At 38.7% G+C, this 23,680-nt stretch overlaps 1 protein-coding gene across 1 annotated transcript in view; it reads right to left on the reverse strand.

Moving 5' to 3' along the window:
* Positions 1-201: 201 nt before the first annotated feature.
* Positions 202-23,680, reverse strand: part of mapk1 (mitogen-activated protein kinase 1) — a 28,693-nt gene continuing 5,214 nt past the window's right edge. The window contains exons 2-9 of the mRNA XM_074670132.1: positions 9,704-9,886; positions 8,815-9,004; positions 8,476-8,592; positions 8,042-8,156; positions 7,164-7,295; positions 6,665-6,774; positions 6,427-6,555; positions 202-4,690 (exon numbers count right to left, since the gene is read on the reverse strand). Coding sequence (XP_074526233.1) covers positions 6,439-6,555; positions 6,665-6,774; positions 7,164-7,295; positions 8,042-8,156; positions 8,476-8,592; positions 8,815-9,004; positions 9,704-9,886 — 964 coding nt within the window. The 3' untranslated portion in view covers positions 202-4,690; positions 6,427-6,438. The remainder of the gene's footprint in view (positions 4,691-6,426; positions 6,556-6,664; positions 6,775-7,163; positions 7,296-8,041; positions 8,157-8,475; positions 8,593-8,814; positions 9,005-9,703; positions 9,887-23,680) is intronic.

The raw sequence follows: 23,680 nt of genomic DNA on the forward strand, positions 1-23,680 counted from the left end.
CAGATGGAGTAGATTACTGAGAACCGATATGCAACTCTTGGTGCCTGAATTCCCTCTTTAGTTGAAAATGTCTGCTATCATCTTTCAATTTAGTCACAATAAAGCAAAATTACACTTTTTTCCACACTGTCAATTAATTCTTTTACATAAAGAAAATAAGAAGTGGGATGAGAAAAAGACCCCCACACTGTGTTTTTGGAGTAATACAGCATTTTTATTAAGAATTTTCAGTCATTTCATTAAACACATTTAATTGTATACTGTGTCGCTCCATGAAACTTTTTATTTTGCACTCTTGTATGTAAGGATAGATGCAGACAGCAGGTACAGAAGTCGTCTCTAATGCTTACTGTTGTGAACATGCCAGTTGTGTCTCTAAGAAAGAGACTCCAGAGATGTTAATGAAGGTACAGTGTTTTTAATGAACGTCTATTTAAATGTCATGGCGGAGATGCAAAACAAAAAAAGAAAAGCTTTAAAGCAAACAGACTTTCTAAGTGGCAGTCAGTCTTTCGAAAAAATGCCTGGTTCAAGTCGAATCCTTCAAACGACAGCAAAATAAGACTGACCGATCGTTTCTATGGCAGGTCAAACAGGAACCTTAAAATACAACCAAGGATCGTAATTATTTTTTATTCATTTTTATCTCTTTCAGAAATGTTTAACTACACAATTAAAGGTTTATACTGATCAAACATACAGAGTGAAGTAGTTCCACTGGAGACAACTCAAACAAGATTAGTGTCTGATAGAAACATAACATTCATTTTACAATAAAAATATCTGCACAAAAACATCCAAAAAAGAAAAAAATAGGCTCAAGGAAAAAGGGTAACGCAAAAAATATAAATGTTTGCTTTTCATCTTTTCAATACAGTCACAAATCACACAGCTGTGGCAACAAATCTCTTTAAAATTTACATTAACTGAGAGAAAAGAAAGGAGACCCACCCGCCATCCCACCCAAAACCCACAGACTTGATTGTGTTCATTTTTAAAGAGCATATACTGCGATTACAACGGATTCCCGACTAAACAAAAGCTGCACATCAAAATCTTGGATATCAAGACTATCAAAAAAGGCACGAACAGACAGGTCGCACAAAGAACTCAGCAGAAGCTTTTTTTATACAACTAATCCCAGTAAGGTTTCCAGTGCCCTAAATGTTCAAACTAAACCCCCAAAAAAGTCTATCTACAGGTAAGTCAAGTCCCGGCAGGCACCTCGGATTACAACTCCCATCCCAACTACTGTAGAAGCAAGTGCATTTAATAATCGTGGATGTGTGTGTGACAGACGGTGTGTACAGAGAGTGTGAGGGGATCTTTGAGGGTGAAAACGGTCAATTCTGCAACGGAGATTTGGTTTCATATGATTTTCAACAGAACCAACTTTAACAGGTAGATTTTATCCAAAAGTTTGATCTACAGCACTGTGACAGTTTTACATAGTTACTTGGGAAATTAAGTTTTCAATTGTACTAATTGCATGAATGAAAGTAATTCATCCTTCAATCATCTTTCAGTTTGTATCACAAGTTTAATACTAAATGAAAGTTTTTTTGAATATTGATCTTGTTAGGTGTTAACTGGGAAGCTCAAATATTGTTGTCTTACCCCTGCATTAAAAACCATACAAACACCAACAATCTGACAACTTTTAACCAGGAACACAGCATTAAAATGATGATAAGACAATACAATATTTGGGCAACCCACCCTGAGCATGGCGTCACGCGAAAATGGCTGTGATGGGACTATGGTCTATTATTAGGGATTATATCATTAAAGTAGATGAATTGAACAAAAGGAGACAATGTTCAGTTTTTAATACAATTAGATGACTGACAAAAAAATACAAACATGGACATTTCTTCCATTACTCTTGTGGAAAAAAACACATTTGCTGGTTAAAGATTCCTACAATTACAGATTTTATAACCGCTATCATATCTGGATTTTAAAGTGTTTAAAAATTGCTATCTGAAATATTTAATGCACATGATCGTTTGTTTTAGCCCTATCACTCATAGTCCTAATTAACCGACGGTACCAAACGACATTGCACTTCCATGAAACCAGCGGGGAATGATAAAAATATACAGAAAATAGTTCATTTAGCTCAGCCAGGTAGTTATGTTTCTTACAGGTTACTTTTTAAGAGCTATCAAACATCTTTGATTCCTGTTTTTGCTCAGAGGTTTGAAGTCTCACTTGGCTGCAGTGACGCAGGGCGTGTCAGACCGCAGTGACATCACTGGTGGGCGCGGTCAGAGGTGCAGCAGACTGACTGACTGACCCGTTATGGCTTAAGAGCGTTTCAGCAGAGCATCAATGTGCTCTGTTAGCCCCTACTTTCCCACTCAGTCTGAGTCAACATTATTCAGCTGAAACAAAAGAAGAAAGATGAGGAGAGAGTGGATCTTTGGCGCTGTCCACTGGGATATAATCTGAGCAGAGCAGCTTGGCCCTCAGAGAAACATTTATGTGACTAAAACACGCTTCTGGATGTGTTTGAAGACGCTGAATGAGCACAAAAATCTGAGTTTGGAGTTACAGTTAATCCACCAGAGACATAAAATCCTAAGTTTACAGTCTGGCTAACACTTCCATCACAGTCCACAGTTTGTTGATGTTAGAAATAATATTGAATGCTTTTATTTTGAAATCTTTAATTTCTCATTTGTGCCTGCAGAGATTCTTGAAGGCTTGATTCAGTTTGGTGATGACTTTAACAACTATAAGCCTTTAATGCCCGAAATAAATCCTCTTTTTTTTGGACAAATTTACCCCTCAAACTTCATCAAACGAGAGCTTGATTGAAGGTGCATTCAGTGAAAGTGTATGTTTTTATTTGAGGCCCTGCTGTAAACATGATGTAATGGCAGCCACTGATCTCTGCTATGATACTCTAACTGGGGATGCAGTTGTTTATGCAGCAGGTGTTTCAGGCTTGTTTATATAATCGAAAATCTTTATATTCAACAGTCTTCAGTCAGAAGTTACTGATGAGAATTCAAAATATGGTTTTACTTCCACTTCACTTCTGTCTTTTTTTAAACTCCACTGCTGGTACGAAGCTTGCCGACTGTCTTCAGCGTGAGAATGTGTGATTTAAAGCAAAGACAGACTCTTACAGATCAAATGAAAACTGTTACATTTTAGATATCCTTACAACTTCTCTCAGGCAGGAAATGTCGATAAGACAGAGCGTTCAAAGTTTTCCTCCTATTCGCAACCACAAGATGATGTCTGCATGCAGGAGAAGTTAAAATCAAGGGGACTGAAATCTGTACATGTCACTGATGGAAAAGTGTAAAAAAACCAAAGTGAGCGCTGAAGAGAAAAAGAAAAAGCACCATGTGAGAGTTGCGTGTGATATACCACAAAAGCTGGAACACAAAGAGCCTGAGCTCTCTTCTCCCGGTTCGGTCTGTGGCACTTTAACATGGTCGTCTTTGTATACAGAGCTTATAACAGTCATGCAAAGGGCACAGTTTTCTTCTAACAAGGCGAGAGAGATTAATGGAGACCGAGGAGGAAAAAGAAAACGTGGAACGGGACGTTTCCTCCGGACGAAACATGATGCCAGATAATCTGGATTTGACCCTTTGTGAACATATCTTACTGTACATACAGACTTGTAGGAGTTAAACAGACTTTTCCTTTTAGTTTCTCATGGCTAAGGCAGACACAGAGGGGAACCTTTCCATTTTTACGCACTGATACACAAACTGACATCTCACTGAAGCTGATGAGGAATGAAAACGGGCATTTTTTTGTTTTTAATACAACGAAAAACAGTTATACACTCATCTGATTCACTGTCTATCATCACTTCTGCCTTTATAACATGTTAAGACTCTTTGGGCTATAGATATATATATGTTTTTTTATAGTCATTTTCATATTCATAAGTATATACTCGCATTTGGGCCTTTATGTGTGTGTGTGTGTGTGTTTGGAATTAAAGTAAAAGGTCTTGGTTGAGTGATGGCTTGTGGCCTGCAGAGTATCTGCTTGATTATGTGGTTTCATTGCATAAATCAATTTGGGATTTTACCTTTTCCAAAGAGAGAATACAGACACAGATCAAGGTGTATCCCTTGTAACAGTGCGACAAAGGTTAGAAAATTCAAAAGTCCTCTTTTTTATGATGGATGATTCTTCTAGAAGTAATCGACTGATGTTTTTGTGCAATGCAGGCAGAGTTATAACCACAACAGCGGCACTGAAAACACAACAGCTAATCTATCACTGTCATTCAACCGGACAGAGAAGGTCTTGTATAGGAATAGCCAGAGCCAAACGCCTTTGAGACACACACACACAAATTGTTTATCTTGGCTTAAAACACAAAATCACCCCCCGACACGCACACACACTGTAAGCTGTGATGTGAATACCCACCGTCTGTCTCCTGGCTTCCCCCCTTTCACCCTGAGAGAGCAAGAGGAGGAAGTGCGAGAGGCAGAGGGTGATCGATTGATTGATTGATTCCTGACGCCATTCCTGAGCAAAGTGGACTTGACGAGTGAGACCCAAGGAATCCAGGTGATGTGGACAACAGGAGAGGAAAAAACATAAAGAAAATAAAAATAAAAAAAGGAAAATCCATCACAGCAACAGTGTGGAGGCGGGGAGGAGCAGTGGCATCGCAGAAGCATCATCATCTGTACCACAGAATCATCTGTAAGGAGGAGAAGCAGGGATTGAGTATGAGGAGTTTTTAACTGGTTATAAAACAGACAAAAATCAACAGTGGTGCCTCAATCACAGTACAGAAAACAAATACTCGAATGACACTCATATTTCAGAGACCTCACACTCTCTCTGTTTTTCAGCAAACTATTGTTACAGATTGAATCGCTGCAGAGAGGAAACAGTAATCACATACTCGGACACAAAGCAGATTACAGGCTATAAAACACATCACTGATGGTTATTATCACAGCCAGAGGCCCGGACAGGGAGCAGCTGGCAAAGATTGGGAGGGACGGTCACCACATGTGAGGAGAGTCATTACTGCAGGGAATGAAAACCATGTTGTTTAATGCTCTTTATATTTTTGCTTTTTAACAGAATAAACTGCCTTTAAATATGGATCGTTTAAAGCTTTCACACCCTAAACTGTTTGTTATCCGCCAAGGAGGTTATGTTTTTGAGAGTCTTTGTCGGTGAACAACACAACTCAAAAAGTAACAAACAGATCTTGATTTTTTTAAAGGATTCTTTATCATTGTGAGATAGGGCCATTTTCACCATATGTGTATATAACTCCACAATAAATGGTCAGATTGCTTTGTTAAACAATACAAGACAAGGTCACCATAATTTCTGACAGATGTAAAAGTACGATCCAGGTCCTGGCAATATTCTGGATACTAAGATCTGGAATATGAAATATGTACTGGGTCATCATAATTCTCAACACTGTCAGGTAACAAATTATTGTACAAACCTGAAACTAACACCAAACTGTAGCAGACAGTCTGCTGAAAGGGAGTATAACATTAAAGTAGGACTAAACAGTTGCGTGACAATCACAATATGTTTGGTGGAGGTCTGCGCTCTCTGAGTGCTTTTCTAGTTTCTAATGTGCTAAAATTACTTTGAATATGACATAAAACTCTGGGCAGGTATAATACCGACACTGAGCTGCACCAGCTATGTTGATATTCTCTTAATTTAATGACACAAATCATCCAGTAAAAACAGATTTTCATCATCATGATTACAGCAAGCATTAGCTTTCTGTCTATGACTCACTTGGCTTCAAAGCTCATTGTAGTGAGCTATATCTAAACAAAAATGAACACATAAAATCAATATTTGAGGTCACTCCTGATGTCTACAATTACAAGTAATGTATGATGCTTAAAAGTAAAATGTCAGCTCATCTAGCAGAGACTTTTAAAGCTTTGAAGATATGTAAACACAAGCACACATTTAGGACTACTTCAGGTTTTGTTATGGCTGCAGACTTATTTTAGACTGTTACCTTAAAGTACCAGTTCAGATTGATGGTTTTTAAAGAGATTTCATCCCTCTGAAGGGCCTCTTTCTCAAACGCAAAGTTCTAATCTATATTATGTGTACTCAGTGAGGTCTTCACTTCAGCTATTCAGTGGCGAGTTGTTAAATTTAGCTGGGCTGAATCAGTGGTTTTTAAAGCTGGAACAGCACTCACTCCATGTTTTAAAGCTTAAAGTAGTTTTCATGATGGACACTCAACACTGCGGTGGTTTTAAAGTAGTGGAGGTGGGACCGCTGCGAGGATCATCCTGATCTTTTTGACATTTAAAAGTTGAGTTGTTTGAAGACTTTAGTGCAGCTCATGACAACTGTTATTCATCTGTAGCTATAAATAACCACGGATGAACCTCTCTGTTTGTTTACGCTGCAGCCTCCTCGATGTGGACTCACCTGTGTGAGACGTTAGGACCTAAAGCCTGGCTGGAAACGTGCAGTTTCATCAAAGATGAGCTCCTTCAGTGTCTCTTTGGGTAGGTCATCCAGCTCCATGTCAAACTTGAAGGGGGCCTCGGCAACAGGCTGTGAGGAGGAACAGAGGGAAACTGTTCAATTCTGAGTCCCATCACATGCTGTCTTTACCGGAAAAATACTGAGTCTGACATCTTCAAGCCCTGGCCTACTGTCTCACCTCATCTGTGGGGTCGTAATATTGCTCCAGGTAGGGATGGGCCAGAGCCTCCTCCACCTCGATCCTCTTGTGAGGGTTGAAGGTCAACATCTTGTCCAACAGGTCCAGAGCTGCAGCACAGGGATGGGAATATTCAACAAGGAAAAGACTTAGTTAATTTAAGGTGATTTGGAAACCAAAGTCCACTAGAGGGCACTGTCACATTCAGTGTACTGTTCAGACTTTGTTTTGAGGTAAAAAAACATATTTCTGAAACAACAGATAGATAATTATTCACAACCATCTGGGACTGAATGCTTTGGTCATAATGAAATCAAGCTTTATACCCTCAATACACAACAAAGTGAACATGGTGCACATTTATTTCTGCTCTCAGAAAGTCAGCAGCAAAAATTCAACTTTTCCAGTTTTAGTGAAAGAAATCTAAAAGGATAAAATGTAATTTCATTTCAGACTGGCTGGAATCATGTGTAGACAAAGAGATGATCCTGACTCTGACCTTTGGGATCAGCGTTGGGGAAGAGGCGGTTCCACGGCACTTTGTTGCGTGACGGCAGTGACAGAAGGTAGTTCCTGGCCTTGATGTTGATGATGCAGTTGAGGTCCTCCTGACAGGGAGAGCCCAGGATCCCTGAGGGAGGAAGAAAACATAAGTTTGACTGCTAAAAAGACCCAAAATATAAAGGTTATTTATTATACATCCAGAGCTCATTTATTGAAACTACTAATTAGATTTCAGTACATGTGAGCCATCAAACTCATAAAAAACGATCGTCTGAATTGATCAAATTTAGAAAACTTCAGGAAAAGGATTCTTTTTTTAGCTTTGTAAGTGTGATTTCTTTTTCAGGTGGCTACAGGCTTTTGCTTACAGAGTCCATTTTGTTTATCCAAAAGCACCTCACGTTTAAAAAGAAGCAGTATCATATGTTGTGTCAATCGTGTTTTGTCTGTGCGGGTTTCATTTTTTCATTTTCTCCGTCTTTTTTATTTAAAGGTCTCGTAGTTGGGTTTCATTTGAGGAGACACAGATTCACTATGACTTTCCTGATCTTCTGTCTTGGCACACTTGTGAATCCACCTTCAAACAAACTGCTAGCTGCTGCTCAGGATCAATTGCCTCACAGACATTCCTTTAAACATGTTCTTCTGGTGTTTCTATTGAAAAGTAATTCTGAATCTGATCCCTGGATTTATCTGAAACAAGATGAACTTTTACTGATCAACCAAGAAAAAGATGGGATGTAATAAATCATGAGATGCAGCCCAGTTTGCTCCATTCTGAAATTTCCAAAAGATTTTAAGTTCTAACAAAATAAACTTCATAATGACACTTCAGCACCAATCCTCAGATGCTGAATATTAATAAATAATTACCCAAAATGTGGTTGAGCTGATCCAAGTAGTGCTTCCCCGGAAAGATTGGTCTGTTAGACAACATCTCAGCCAGGATGCAACCCACTGACCAGATGTCTATGGACTTGGTGTAGCCCTGAGAGAGACACAGAAACAGAACACAGAGATAGAGAGTGACGACTAAGGCATGAAACAGTATAATTATTACTGGCTGACTGTAATGTACATAGCGTTAAAATAGCAGATAGAACATTGAGTTCTGAGCGAAGTGCAGAGCAGTGTTGGTGCTTCACTCCTCTACAAGATGGACGATCTGTGAGAAAACTCTTAGATTTAAACTTCACTGAGAAATGTAAAATTACCCTGAATCAAACAACGCTTAAAAAAAAGACATATCCCCATCTTTACATCCCAGCCTGCAGACTTGACCTTTCACGGCAGGTGTGGACTCTCACCTTGGAGTTGAGCATGATCTCAGGTGCTCGGTACCAACGAGTGGCTACATACTCTGTTAGGAAACCGGTGTGATCGTGGTCAGGATCGGCCACACGAGCCAAACCAAAATCACAGATCTGCAGAAAAAGGAGAAAAGGGACAATCAGTTTTAGTTTTGAGGGGATTTCAATCTAAATTGATGAAGATGATAGAATAAAATCAAGATAATTGAAAGATGAAGAAAAAAACATTTACATGACTTTATAGTTCCTGCATTCTGATCCAGCTTTCTGGTCAATTCTTAGACTTAGACAACTTCTACTGGTTGTGATCAAGTGAACTGGAATAGGAGCCTCTACCTTGAGATCACAGGTGGTGTTGAGCAGAAGGTTGGAGGGCTTGAGGTCACGGTGCAGGACGTTGGCAGAGTGGATGTACTTGAGCCCTCGGAGGATCTGGTAGAGGAAGTAACAGATGTGGTCGTTGCTCAGGTGTTGAGTCTTCAGGAGCTTGTACAGATCTGTCTCCATGAGATCCTGGACGATGTATCTGCACACCACTGAGTTAAGGGAATGTGAGCTTTTCATTGGAGTTCATTTGTTCAATCATATGTTAAATCATTATGTCCTGACTATTATCTCTCTGACAGGAATTAAGAGTCATGTTTTGAGCATCTTGATATCTTCAAGTGTCTGAGGTGACAGTGATTGAATGCCTGATAACATGCTGACACTATGTTCTGAGAAGTCGTTTCTATGAAAGAGATGCGGTATCTAGAAGGGTTTACAATCTTTTTTGGGGTTGCTGCTTGTGTTATCAGGGAAACAGGAAGTGTGCAATTAGCAGAAAGGTTAAGTCACAGATATTTCCTGTAAGGTACAGGAGAGAGTTAAACTTCTCCTTCACACTGGTTTGACTCTGTCTTTGACTATGGACTCAAACCAGTTTGCAACAGTTGCCTCTGGGCAACATTGGAACCAAATCTAAGGTGACAGGTGGTTGTTATGTAATAAAATACAACTGAAGAATAGAATAAAGTACAAACACTGAGGTGTGAGACAAATCCGCTGTGAGCACAAAGAAATAATTCTTACTGTCTGAGACATATTAGCATAAAGACAAAATCTGCGTGATACACTATCAGAGATGAAATGAATTCAATGACACTCTGAAGACCAGCAATCAGGATCACAGAGGAGATGATTATATGTTTACATCATTCACGTTGCAACGTGTGTAAAAGGATACACATCCTTCATCTGGTCGATGGTGGGTGTGCGAATAATGTCGTTGATTCCGATGATGTTCTCATGTTTGAAGCGCAGCAGGATTTTGATCTCTCTCAGGGTGCGTTGGCAGTATGTCTGGTGCTCAAAGGGGCTGATCTTCTTGATGGCAACACGGATCTTGTTGTCCCGGTCATAAGCAGAGCTGCAAGGAGACATGAGAGAGGAGATTAAACTCAGGGTGCTTCTTATCTTAATTTTTTGTACTCTTCAAATTGGTATAATACAGCAACTGTTTTGAAGTATTTTAAATCAAGAACTTATGATCCTTTAAACAGATCTCTTTTACAAATGCACCGATGGGTTCGTGACTTTGTGACTCCCACAACACAAACCCTGCACTGCACAAAACTGCTGTATGGTACTGTTATTAATGTATCAGGTATTACATCCTGTCTGAGATTCCCATTCATACTTGACACTGGTTCAAGACATATTAGTAGGGTTATTCAATACCGCTTTTTTTTCAGACCGATACCAGTACGAGTACTCTCACGAGTACTCAATGACACAAAGTACCAATGCCACAAGTACTTTTGATACATAAAATTCCAATTAACAGTGACAAATAATTTCTAACAAAGACAGCACAGTCACTCCGCCATTAAGTTCAAAATAAAACAAAAAAATTCTCTTTGAGTTTATGATTTGTTTTAAATAAATAAACAAAAGTGCAAAAAAAAAAAAAAAAACCTCCAACTCTCTGAGGTTTAGTTATTTATTATTTTTTTTAAATAAACTGAAGTGCAAAATAAAACAGTTAACAGTTAACTCTCCCTTGTTTCAATCATGTTGTCTGAACAGGACCTGGCGCACATTTGCTGTGGCGTTAAACCACAGCTATAAAGTGCACACTACTGGCGAGGAGGACTCAATGCAATGCTACTCAATGCTTTGAGTATTGGCTGCTGGTATAGACTCGTTACCGATACCTGGTATTGGTATTCACCCTTACATGTAAGTGTTAAGCTCCTGATGTAAATGTTTCTACATCAACACTCCTTTTCTTAAAAAAATAAATAAAGAGGATGATAGCACTCAGCTAGTTGCTACAATGATGCTTTTCAATCTGCTGGGGTATGACAAAGCTGTGTCTCCAGCAATGACAAAAAAGTTAATAAGCATGATGACACTTCATTTTAAAAACATGTCTTGCTGCGCTGACAACAAATGCTGCTTCTTTCTCAATGTGAAGGAATCAAGCAGTAAATGTTGAGTTTCTATTTTCATCAGTGTCTTCAAACACACCTCTGTTATGAACAGACTGCAGCAGTATCTAATGATAAACAAAGGCACAGGAATGTAGGAGTGGAGCAAACTCCCAAACAATGACACCTGACCAGTTTAGCTCAGCTGAAACAGAGAGCAAAACAGGTCCAAAATATTGCAAGTCAGCAGAGAGGATGCAGTGAAATTAAATATGAAGAAGCCATGCCACTGCGCAGCGCCGCACAATGCACTCAAAGTGTGCTGCAGCACGCCAGGGGGAGAGAGACAAAGCGCTTTCACTTCCTGATCAAGATCAACCTGACCTAACTCTGGTTTCCCAACACAGCACAAGCTCGCTGTGACGCTGCTTTAAGGTGGAGCTCTGAGAGGCAGAATGTGTGAGACTTTTGGCTCTAATAGCAGGGTTGTAGATAAAAATGAACCTGTAGTACTAAAAGATTAGAGAGCAAAACATAAAAATAACGAAAAATAAAAGATAAACTGTTGAAGACTAGAAAAGCACTCAGAGAGCACAGACCTCCTCCAAGCATATTGTGATTGTCAAGCAACACTTTAGTCCTACTTTAATGTTATACTCCCTTTCAGAAGACTGTCTGCTACAATTCGGTGTTAGTTGCAGGTTTGTACCATAATTTATTACCTGACAGTGTTGAAAATTATGATGATCCAGTCCATATTTCATATTCTGGATATTCAATATTCTGGATCTTAACATCTAGAATATTGCCAGGATCTGGATCGTACTTTTACATCTGTCAGAAATTATGGTGACCTTGTCTTGTATTGTTTTGCAAAGCAATCCCACCATTCATCATGGAGTTATATACACATATGGTGAAAATGGCCCTATCTCACAACGAAAAAGAATCCTTTAAAAAAGTCCTAGATCCAGACGGTGATCAGGATCACCTCCAAAATGTAATCACTTTTTCCTTATCCCATTTTAAACATTTTCTGAAAATTTCATCAAGATCTGTTCGTTGATTTTGGGGTTATGTTGTCCAAAGACAGACAAACTCTCCCAAAGACATAACTTCCTTGGCGGAGGTAATAATAAACTAACAACAAATCACTCAGTTATTGAGTGATAAATCCCACAAAGGAATCCCCCTTTGGAAGATTTTCTTTGTACTCATGGAAAAGCCGCCAAAGATCTTACAACTAATCCTTTGATTTTGTACCATAAAATACACTTTTTTTTAGATTCATGAAATTCCACCCCAGCTGCAGTTTGACTACAGTGCTCTGTCTCTTTGATAAGGTATTTAAGTATCACATAGAGTTCGAATAAAACCTAATCAACTGCAAACGCTCTTGACTTATTCTCCTCTCATGTGATGCTCATTCATCCTGTGGAGTGGGTAAAGACGTGAGCAGCGGCTTAACTCCTTTAAGCGATATTAATACTGAATATCAGATAAAGAAGAGCAGAAACAGCAGATACAGATAGAGCATTTTGACATGCACTGGATGCGTGAGTGTTGTGGATGTCGTAAGTTCTAAAGGGGCAGTGAGAAACTAAAGGGTGAAGGAATCTGTGTGCTAAGTGTTGGATAAAACAGAAAAAGTAAAACGACTTGGTTGAAAAACAAATAATAAATGAATCTAAAATAAGAGCCTAAAGCTACATCATTTTGCCTCCAGGCCTTTTCTTTCAGCACGTCATCTTTTACTAATTTGCACCAACAAGTATCAACATGTTTAACGATCACTGCGTCATTAAAGTTATTTTTTTGTTTGCTCTGCTTTATTTTAATTGTTTTCTGTCGGCCAGGGTGCTGACACAGCAGCTTTCCAGCAGCTGTAAGGTTCAGGTGTGTTTAATGAGTTTTCCAGTGGGATAAGGTGATGCTTATTACCTACAAATGAGAGTTTCTGCGTTAGGATAATCAATGTAACAACGGTCTATTCTGCGAATAAAGCACAATGCAATAAAAGTTTGGTGGAATAAAAACAGTTTCACATGTGAGGAAGTGTCTGGCTGATTGTTTGAGGGCGTCTACACCCAGCAGACTAATTGTTCAGTTCCACTCCTTCAGATTTTTCCAGGTACAGACATGTTTGTCACTGAAGGTCTCAGGCTGTTTTCACAACGTGAAAGGGATATTGAGAATCCCAACACTAGAGGCAAAACCTGGCATCAATTTCAGATATTTCCCTTTTTAAATCTAATAATAAACTGAAGTGAAGTCAACACATTCAACAGAGAGCTGCATATCCCTGCTTCCAGCCTCCTGATTTTTAGTGTTTCTTGGTGGTCTGGTATCAGTGTTTCTCTTTTTTTGGTGCCATCACAAAACTCAAACCTCTATCCAGGGTAAAAACAATGAAGAAAAGCTGCATACTAATGCTTCCTTAAGTTCTTCAGCAGCCTCATTTACATCCAGCCAAGTGTGATTTTATTTTCTGCACATTACAAACAACAGGAATGACAGAAGAGCGCCCACACAGTACGACAGAATAAGAAAAGGAGTTGCTATAGTGATGGTGGTGAAGGGACTGAAATGTAAACACAAGTGTGCCAGCCTTCTGTGAGGGAAATATGAGTGACCTTCCTTTCCACTTGTGTGAGAGGAATGTGTGTGTGGGAGGAAAAAGTCCTCCATGTAACTGTTGTACAGCAGCAGATACCCTCGTGAAGAGTGGAGCAGAGAGCCGCTACAAGACTTATTCATCTGAGCTCAGATCTGATCCGGAGCAGAGCCAGTTTGGCAGCGACGGACCATCAGATTGTTTTTAGAACAGACAATGATACAGCCTGCAGAGTTTTTTTTTTCTAATGCATTATGTAAACTCATAAGCAGAATGGTCTTTACAGTGATATACCAGATCCATGAGTAGGGAACAGCACAAATACTGCAAAATACAAGCAGATTAACAGATTATGTTTATGTTACACCTTCTAGATTTGGCCTTTAATATTGTTTTTCATGCAATATGAAAACGCAACTTTATTTACGTGTTTATTATTGACTGAAATAAATATTACCTGTTTTAAAGTTGCAGTTTTCATATCAAATCACATAGCTTGGAATCCAATATATGCATTTGCAAAGCTTGCAACCAATCGATATATCTTACCAGTTTTGAGTCAATTTATAAATACAAATAGAAAGAAAAGAAATAATTTGTAACTGAATTTAAACTACAAAGGGTGTGAATGTCACTTTATATTCAAATACTTAAATGGAGTGAAACACTACACGTCTTAAATTGTTAGTACACAACATTTTGAGCTCTGTAGTAAACATTAAGTCAGATACAAACTGCCAGCCTGTTACTTAGAAGTTTGCTTTTCTTCAGAAATGAAACTGCAGAAGAAAAACTGACTGGTGGATGTAGACATAAAGTCTCCTTTTTAAGGAAGTCATTTAAAACTGAACATTTTAGAGGTATTGTCGCTTTTAATGTGGGTAAAGTCATTTCAGTTTTTTTGCGATTGCTACATTTTAGAGGCTAAATTTAAAGTACATTTAAAATACAGTTCAATAAAAATGTCTTAATAACTTGTTCATTAATCATATAATGCTTTACCAACTTCTTAAACTTTATTTACTTGCTCGCAATAATACTTTTAAAACCCCTGCTACAGGAGTCCGATCTTAGCCCTGAAAAGTGAAGGCCATCTTAGTTTCATCATGTTCACTGAGGCGAGCCCTTCAGTTCCTTGTCAGTTTGTCCAGGCGTGTAACAGAAGGAACTTTTGAGGAAGTACAAAGTACATCGTCTTCAGTGTGTCTCCTTTTTACGAGGAACTTGTCCTGTTTAGCTTTATCACTTCAGGTGATAACGTTGAGTGGTGCTTTCAGGATACTCAGGACAGGATTTGTATGCATGAATTGCTTTTTTTCAGCCTGGATGGAAACTACACCTGGCCCTGAAAGCCAGTTTATGGTGACACCTGTCTCACACATCTGGCTGTAATTTGTGAGTGTAGAAACACTGGCACACGGCTCAAAGTGTTTGTAGCATCAACCAAAAAGGATCTGGAAGATTTAAGCTGTGATAGACAGTTTTCCACATTTTTGTGGAATGACTTGATGAAAATATTTATTCTGTTTATTGAGAAAATAGCAGGTAGGCATACAAACTTTCACACACATTTCAACTGGTGCAAGCACGCCTTTTTTAACTTTGTATCATTCTTTCCTGCAGTTTAATCTGTATCTTATTGAAGATGCTCTGGTTACAATAAAGAGCAGACTGTGGTATGCAACAGTGAATCTGCTCTGAGCTGCCTTTCCTGTTTCCTCTTCTTCTGCATTGTTTTCTGAGCATGCTCAGTGCCCAGGAAGGCGCACAGAGAGGAGGGAGGGAGGGTTTAAGAGAGTGAAGGGGGGGTTTTGTTTCCAAGGAGACGGAAATACAAGGCTTTACACTGCAGCCGCTGGGTTATGTAATAGGGCTGTTACCATGACAGTGTTCAAGGGGTTGGGTTGAAGGAAGAAGGGGAGAAGTTCACTATGCTTAAGGGCAACGCATACCGAGGTAGTGCAGATATGAAAGTCCATGCAAACACTGTGCAGACATGACAGAGGAGGACGCTTTGTGAAGGACTGGAAGACAGCTCGCAGTGAGAGGACAGGTTTTCAAACAGGCCGCTGTGCAGTGAGGGAGTGCTAAGCATTGCTTCAGGAGGATTAAAAGGTCCTTACATTATGCTATTTACAGTACAGTCCTATATTTACATTAACTAATGCAGCGTGACACCAAGTCACAGAGGATTATTGCTCATCTTGCTGATTGTTCACTGCTATAGTAAAATTCAGCAACATCTCTTCAGGCTTTACTCAGATGATTTGTAACTACAAGAATATAAATCTTATATGTCACATCATTAACCATCATCTGAGCTTTAACACATCAGGGTTTATCATCATTTACTGCATTTGGTCTGAGGCAGAATTCCATTACTGATCATTTAATTGTGATTGCTGAAATTCACTTCTCAGAAAATGTATCATCAACCAGTTTAAAAACATACTGTCTGTCAATTTTTGTCAGATATTCTTTACCAACTGGCTTGTAGCTTGAGAGAGCTACCAGTTTGGTTGGCAAAAAAAAATCTTTGGTTTTAACAACTCACCTACAGGACGGCATGCGAGGGTCTGCAAAACATCCTTTGATATGTTGGTTACACAAAAAAATACACAAATCCTTGAAATAAAAATAAATAAATGAAAAAATACATAAAGTGAAGGAAAAAAAATAACTTCATTTTTGTAGCTTTGATTTCCAATCACTTTCCAATTCTTTGAAATGGATTATTTTTCAGTGCTTCTTGTACATATAATGGGTGGTCAGCAATCTTCTAATCTGCGTCTTCTTTTATTCAATCTTGAAATCAGCCGGTTTCTTAAGCATGACGAGCATCATTTGTCGTCTGTGAGGTTTCAGTAGTAAAGCCTCAGGCTTCACTGACTATCGCCCACAACAGTTCACACAGTTTGAAAGAGAAAGAGCTCCAACATGGGGTTTATGCTCACAGTGTGAAAACACAACATGCAGCTGCGTCTTTATCAAAATGTAACTACTGTTTATCGTAAGCTAGCTGTAAGTGTTTACACAACTTCACACTCAAGTCTGAACTGATTACAGCCACAGATTTTTTTAAAGGAGGTTAGGTCTGTAAAAGTTTTTTTTTTCCTGACATTTTCTATTTTCTGAATCTAATTTCAGATTTCTGAGATCAAAATAAATAACACATCTGAACTCTGATTTTTTTCTTAGAGTTGTGGCTTAAATCATAATAAAACATACTAGAAAATTACTGGCCTAAACAAAATACCAAACCAAACATGAGGCCCTAATCCTCATCTGAATTAGTGATAACCTGGAGACCTGTCTGCAAAATTCAAGCTAAGATGACATAAACCAGTGCACCAACAACCCACATTTTACACTGAAAATTAACAAGTGAAGAGCTCTATAGGATCCAATTTGTTTCTTATACCCAACTTAATAACACTGCACATTTCCTTCATGAACAAAAATGTCTGTAATGAAAAATATGATAACAAAGGCTGACATCACTTTAAGCAAGAAAAGGTCTGGGGTCTGTGCTCTCACTCGTCTCCTACCGTGTTTTACATCAGAAATAGACCTGTCAACGCTGGAAACCTCATAAAATGTATATGAAAGTAAAACATTAACAACAAAGGAAAGCAGAGGTACTCTCTCACACACATAGCACAATTCTCAGGGGAGAATTGACTACTGTTGCAGTGTGGGTTCCCGGTGTGTTTTTCTGTCTTTGTGAAACTGCGTATGGTTTCACACTTTTCCCCTGAGCAACAAGTTTGTAGGTAACTTGCAGCTACGCTTCTGTGAAGAGTTCGAAGAAGAGAAACTCTCTCTACACTTTTACTTTATGAGGAAGGAACTAAGACCATGTTTTTCCATATAAGAGGCATTGGCAGAGGAGGTTTGGCAAATTTGTCATGGGCACAAACCACATGCTCAGCTCTGCTGCTCATCCCACAAATGCACGTTCCTTACAAATGTGACATTTAAAGGATAAGTTTGGTTTATACAGGTCTAATCCATCATGGTCCGCTCCAGGTTAGTCCTCTGCTGCAGTCTGTGTCACCCCAGACAGCACTGTGTGGCTGTAATGACCTCTGAACTCACCAAGACTTTGTTTACGTTTGCCCCATGCGCAGTACTCTCTGGAGAGCTGACTCCTTTCTTTGAGGGGCAAACGTAGAGGACTAACCCGGAGTGGACCATGATGGAATATTGGTGAAAAACATGAGTTTTTGGACAATTAATGCAGTTTTAGGAGCTGCGCTGTCTATGCCCCGATGGATCCCATTATACGGACGTCCGCTGCACGATTTTGGATCTAATTATCTCCCAAAACACTGCTTGGATCAGGAAAGCCTTCTGGGTGAGTACTTTGTTCTACTTCATTCTATAAACAATATAAAAGCTGTATAAACTGAACTTATCCTTTAATAGGGAAATAAAAAAGCTTTACGAATAAAGCACAATATTATATCTTTGAAGTCCCATAAAAGAAAAATCAATACCACAGCAAGAACAAACTGTAGTTAGCACAGCTGTGGCATATTTAAACATTTGTTATTTTCCACGCCACATTTTTTCTGTATTTTCCATCTTAAAGCAGAATACCTGAAACTAGTATTTAAGAAGAGCTTTTACCTCTGGTGTAAATGCTGAAATCTGACACAAGAACAAACTACATTCTAACATGTTAAAGTATCTACCTTTTGAGACCCCTCACAAGTAAAACAAAATACTTTTTTTCTTCAGCTGACTTGTCAATTTCAACACGTTAGCAATTTATGATGTAAATGAATGAAGCTTGAGTAGATATCACCAATATTTAGACCATTTATATTTGATCTTTTATACTTTAAAGATCTTTGTTTTAACCAGTTTATTTAAAGACGTGTATTGTGTTATAAAGCATGATCGAAGCTTTCACTATTTCTCTTTCTTCAAGCAGCTGCAGGATTACACAACAGGCTCAACAGAGTCCACACTTCAAACATAATCCTGCTAAGTACAGAATACCTCTTTGTTTATATAAAAAATACAGATAGTAAGTTGATATACATTCAGATTTATTCTTATCTCTGCTACATTTCTAGCTTCAAACATTCATCACAGCACAGAACTTGACATCAAATTCGATGTTGGTGAAGAAACTTGGCTGCACACCCAGTTTATTCACACTCTGTGTGCACACTAAAAAGAAAGGTGGTGTGTAAATAACAGCTGTGTTCACTGTAGAAGAAATGGTGTCTGTGCAAGCTCAAACAGGTACGTAAACTCCACCGGATATATGATGCTGATTTCTTTTAGTGTGAGAGTTACAATGTAAAGAGAGGTTTGTTAAAGCCGCACAGACACGCTGTGAATACTGTTTAATATGGAGAACAAAAAGCACTTATCTTTTTATTTCTCAGCCTATGAGAACTCTGCCACTCCCATATTTAACTACTGCTGAACGCCCAGCTCTAATAGACCTTTGTCTCTCTTCTGAGCTTATAATCAATGAGGTCTGGGATTTACAGCCTGCACAGTCTCTACATCCACTCCATACTGCTGGATATAGATCTGATAGCACAAGACCACTTTCTGCTGCGAAAAACAGTCAACAACCAAAGGAACACTTTGAACAATACCATGAACAGAAGACAAATAAAGAAGGTCAACTCATTCAATCAAGGAAGTCACTAACAGAGTATTCATTGATTTAACCATATTTCAAACCAGGGTTGCTATCTCAAATTCCAACAAACCAGTATAATGTTTGATTGACAGTTTTACAGTATTCCAATCTATCACCTGCTTATTTACATCCAGGTAGTAGAGCATTAACAAATATATGAAAAACATATCAGGCCTAACCTTAAAACTATGTTTCCCCAGCTTTCTTATCAATCTTCTGGCTTTGTAAGAAGCTGGATTCTGATTGGTTTGAAACCCTTGAACAACTCTTACTAACTTCCAGGCAGACTGACCACGCCATGTCAAATCAGAACTCAGAAAAACACTCCAAGAGTTCAACTTCTGCTTGTTGACACTACAGACTGTAAGGTTAGGTAAAACTGTTAGCATGCTAAGCTAGCCAAATCAACATGGGTATTTTCATACTGGATCCTGATCAAGTAATTCAGGAAGTAATGGTGGAGTAGATTAGGTAACTTGTTGCTAAGGGTGAACAATTAATCGAATTAAAACCGACGTCACAAAGTAATAAAATGCAATTTTCAAACCACAAAGGTTGAAATTAAAAAATAAAAAATATCGTACACAGACCTGAAGGACATAAAGCAACTTGTACTCCTTTCTTAAACCCAGCAAAATTCAACATGACAAAAATTCATCTTTATTTTTCATATTATTGTTGCCTGTTGTTCTGCAGTGATTTGTTCCTTTCTCTGATTTTATTTAAGGTAATTAATGATAGTTATATTACAAGTCAACAAGACCCACATAAATTGCATGTTAAAACGCAATCTCAATATTGGTCTAAATAAAACGCAATTACGTTATTTTCCTAAATCGTTCTGCCCTACTAGTTGCCACCAAAGACTGTAAAAAAATGGACGTCCACTTGCTTGGCTCGAAGTGAGGTCTCCACAAAAACTGCACCCCCCTGGTGGCTGGCGGCAGTATAGGTTTAAAAATCTGTCTTTCCAGCCATTCCAGATGGGCTGTAGTCAAACTTTAAAAAAATATTACACCTCGTAGAAATGTTTCTCATGTCCTATTGTTGTGGTGATTTGAAGATATCATTTGGCTGTCTTGTATTGAAGGCCTTTTTTTCTGAAAAGTTTCATTTTCATTAGTTATACCAGGTTAAAAACGAGGCTTTATGTAACGTTTAACGATGATTGACAGCTGCCGTTCTCGTGTATTTTTAACGGGGATTGTAAAATATGTCGGGAGGGAGAGTCAGGAAGTGATTAGACTCTCGAAAGAAAAAAAATATATATTATTTTTGTCACCCAGCTCCAGCTCAGATTCTCCCAGAATCCCTCATCGTCTCTACTGCGCAGACTCTGGCTCCAAGCTGCTACAATGGTGGCGCCTGAGACGGCGGTATTTTGGCTTCCGTACAATGATAAATGGCCGAGCCACGCTGTCCAATTCTATATACAGTCTATGGTTGCCACACAGAAAATTAAACCATCAGCGGTGGTGATAGCAGCTGCAGCAGTGTTGTGACATTTGTCTGGTTTATTTCTAAAAGTATATCAACATTTTATGTTGTGTTTTTTGCCAGCTGTTCGTATCGTAAGTAAGAAGAGTGGTAATAAGCAGCCCACTGCTTTGCACTTGGGTCTCCTTAAACCCTGTCAGGGTTACATATCTCCATCTACTCGTTAACTTTCATTTATTCCTTACTTGTTCACTTGTTCAGCCGACTGAAACTTTAATGCTGACTAGCAAGAGTGATGATCTTTTCTAGCAAGATCTGCAAATATTTTCAGGTTAAATCTTTAAAAAATTGAAGGATTTGCTTTGGTCAAGTCTGTGACCCAATGAACAACATGTACATTAAACTTTATTTGAATTTGAAATGTGTTTTGTCAGTATTGATCAGCAGCTTAAAGGGTGGTTACAAATGAAAAATTCAAAGAAGGGCGTCTTTCCTGTGCCGTAACATTGCACAACCATCAAGGTTGCAGGAAACCATGCACAAAACACATCAGAGAAAAGAGCCTTCGTATGCAGAGAAGAGTTTAATGAATTAGTCAGTGATGTAATCTCAACATTTAGACTTTTTCTCCACAGAAATGCGACTACACTTGAGGCAAAATGAGTCAAAATTGTAATACTCATAACAAAAGCCCTCCAGTGTGCGTATTTCAATTCAACTTCAATTTCTGCAAGCACGCTCTGATATAAAGATGAGCAGCAGAGATACTATCAAAGCCATCTGACCACTTCTGCTAATTTTACTTTGCGTAAGAACACTGTCATTACTATACAGTTATTTCTTACACTGTAACAATCAGGAAAGCTCATGCTCATTCAAACTATATGATTTCCTGTCAAAGCAACATGTGAAAGGCCATCGAGCAGCAGCAGTTTAGAGATGAGATGCTTCCGTCAGGCCCTGATGCTAAACCTTTGATATCAGCTTCAATGCAACATGCAGCTGAGTGCAGAGATCTTCTGCTTATTTGTTGAACCAGGAGACGCCGTGTTCGTCTTTGCAGGCGTAATCACCCAAATTACATCTCCTTGTGAATTGCACAACAGGATTTCAGAGTGTCAAGGCTCTCATTTCTCTCCCTCCAGCTCCCATTGGCTGTGGAGAGGTGGTACTGATGTCAGAGGCAGAGGGGTTGCCATGGAGATGGGCGCCACGGTGGCATTTCAAGAGGACGGCTCATGGCAGAATGAAGCAAAGCATCAGCAATCGCTGGGAACTGGGGGGGTCAAGGAGCCCAGATCAAGATTAAAAGGAGTCAGGAGGAAAATGATGACGATGTTTCGCTTGGATGAGATCAAAACTTTCAGAGTTGAACTCATATAAAATGTGAGAGGACAAATAACAATGTTATATTTGGTTCATGGTACAAGTGGCAAAAAAAACAGTATTTCTGGGCAAGCACTTCTTTCTTCAGATGAGAGAAATTTATCCAAAGTGTCTGAAAGAGCTTTGCTTCAATTCTACAAGTTTTAACAACCAGATAACCTATGAATCGGTCTGTTTATTTTAGCACACAACTGAGCACACTGGGTTTGTTGTTTTTTTTGTACAACTCAAAACTGAACTTTGAACTTGGGTAATTTGTGAAAATATTGTATTAACTCTCAAAATTCAGGACTATGAGGCGAATCAGATACTGATTGCCAGAATGAATAGAAACAGGCGAAAGAGTTCAATTAGCCTTACGCTGAGTTCAATTGAGATACTGACACTTCTTCTGACCTGCTCAACATTCAAAGATAATTCATGATCAGAATCTTTATCTGTTCAGCTAATGTTGCTAACAAACTATAATTTTTTTTTAACATACTTCACAAACTTCTGTTGCTTTTGGTGACATTCATTTGCTATTGTAACTGAATAGAGGAAAAACAACCTGAAGTTATAAGAAGTGCCATAAAGTGCAGTTCCTTAATTGTCCAGAAGAGGGTGGTTCCAAAAGAGGAAGGATCTCCACTGGAGTCCATAATGTTTCTGCAGTAGATTTGCACAAGTTTTCAGACTAAAAAAGGGTTCCTGTCATTTTTTAACAACTTTTCCAACATGGCAACCACCATGCTTGGGCTTTGTACAGCCTCTTCACAAAGCAATAGGGGAAACCAGTAAGACTACATCTATATTTTATGCAGGCTGCAGTTTATACGGGAAACCAACCCATAAGAAAAAAAAAAAACTAGAAAAAAATGGAGCCCAATTTACAGTCAGTAAAAGTATTAAGTATGGCACTGTCACTGTAAAGGTAAAAAAAGAGTTTTGGGGCATAAAATACAGTTTAATTCTGTATTCTGACCATTTCTGATAGACATTCTTATGATTGTTGAATCCTAAAATGAAACATTGGAGTGATCACTAAACACTGAGGTTAATAAAATCTCTCATAACAAGAAACAAAAGATTGCCAGCCCACTGTGTATGATGTCAGTGTTAGCTTTAGATGAGAACTGACTAACCAACAAAAGTGTTTGAGAGACAAAACTTTTTATAAACACTCTTCAGTTGAATTCCCCCATGATCTCACTGTTACTGTGGGCGAGCTGAAGAGGTAGAGTACACCACGGCAGCCTCTGAATATCATCACAGAGGGTGATACTGTATCTCGGGATTGTGTAAGCAGACGGTGTGCACGAACTGAGGATCGTGTTAAGAGGCTCAGCCACTAGACAACCCTGACATGAAAAGCCTTAGCATCAACAAGAGGCTGCTGTAAACAAAAATAGGCTGCGTCTGAAAATGACACGGCACACGGCAAGCTACCCTCTCATCGTTTGGTCAGCTGGTACTAAAGCACATTATACTGATCACAACACTGAGACAGATACCACATCCAAAGATTTTTTATTTTTTTTTACAAAAAAACACCTGATGGCTCCTAAGAAATAAAACTGGTTTTAATTCATACTCAGACGATCTATCGGCACATTTAACATCACCATATCCACAGCCAAAAATAAAGTGCTTACAGGTAGATCACAAGCAGTCAATTGTTGTTAATAGTCTAAATAAAAAATGTCC

Source organism: Halichoeres trimaculatus, unplaced genomic scaffold (assembly GCF_033239565.1).
Source record: "Halichoeres trimaculatus isolate MK-OKI-2021-1 unplaced genomic scaffold, fHalTri1.1 fHalTri1_scaffold_5, whole genome shotgun sequence".
NCBI classification, from domain to species: domain Eukaryota; kingdom Metazoa; phylum Chordata; class Actinopteri; order Labriformes; family Labridae; genus Halichoeres; species Halichoeres trimaculatus.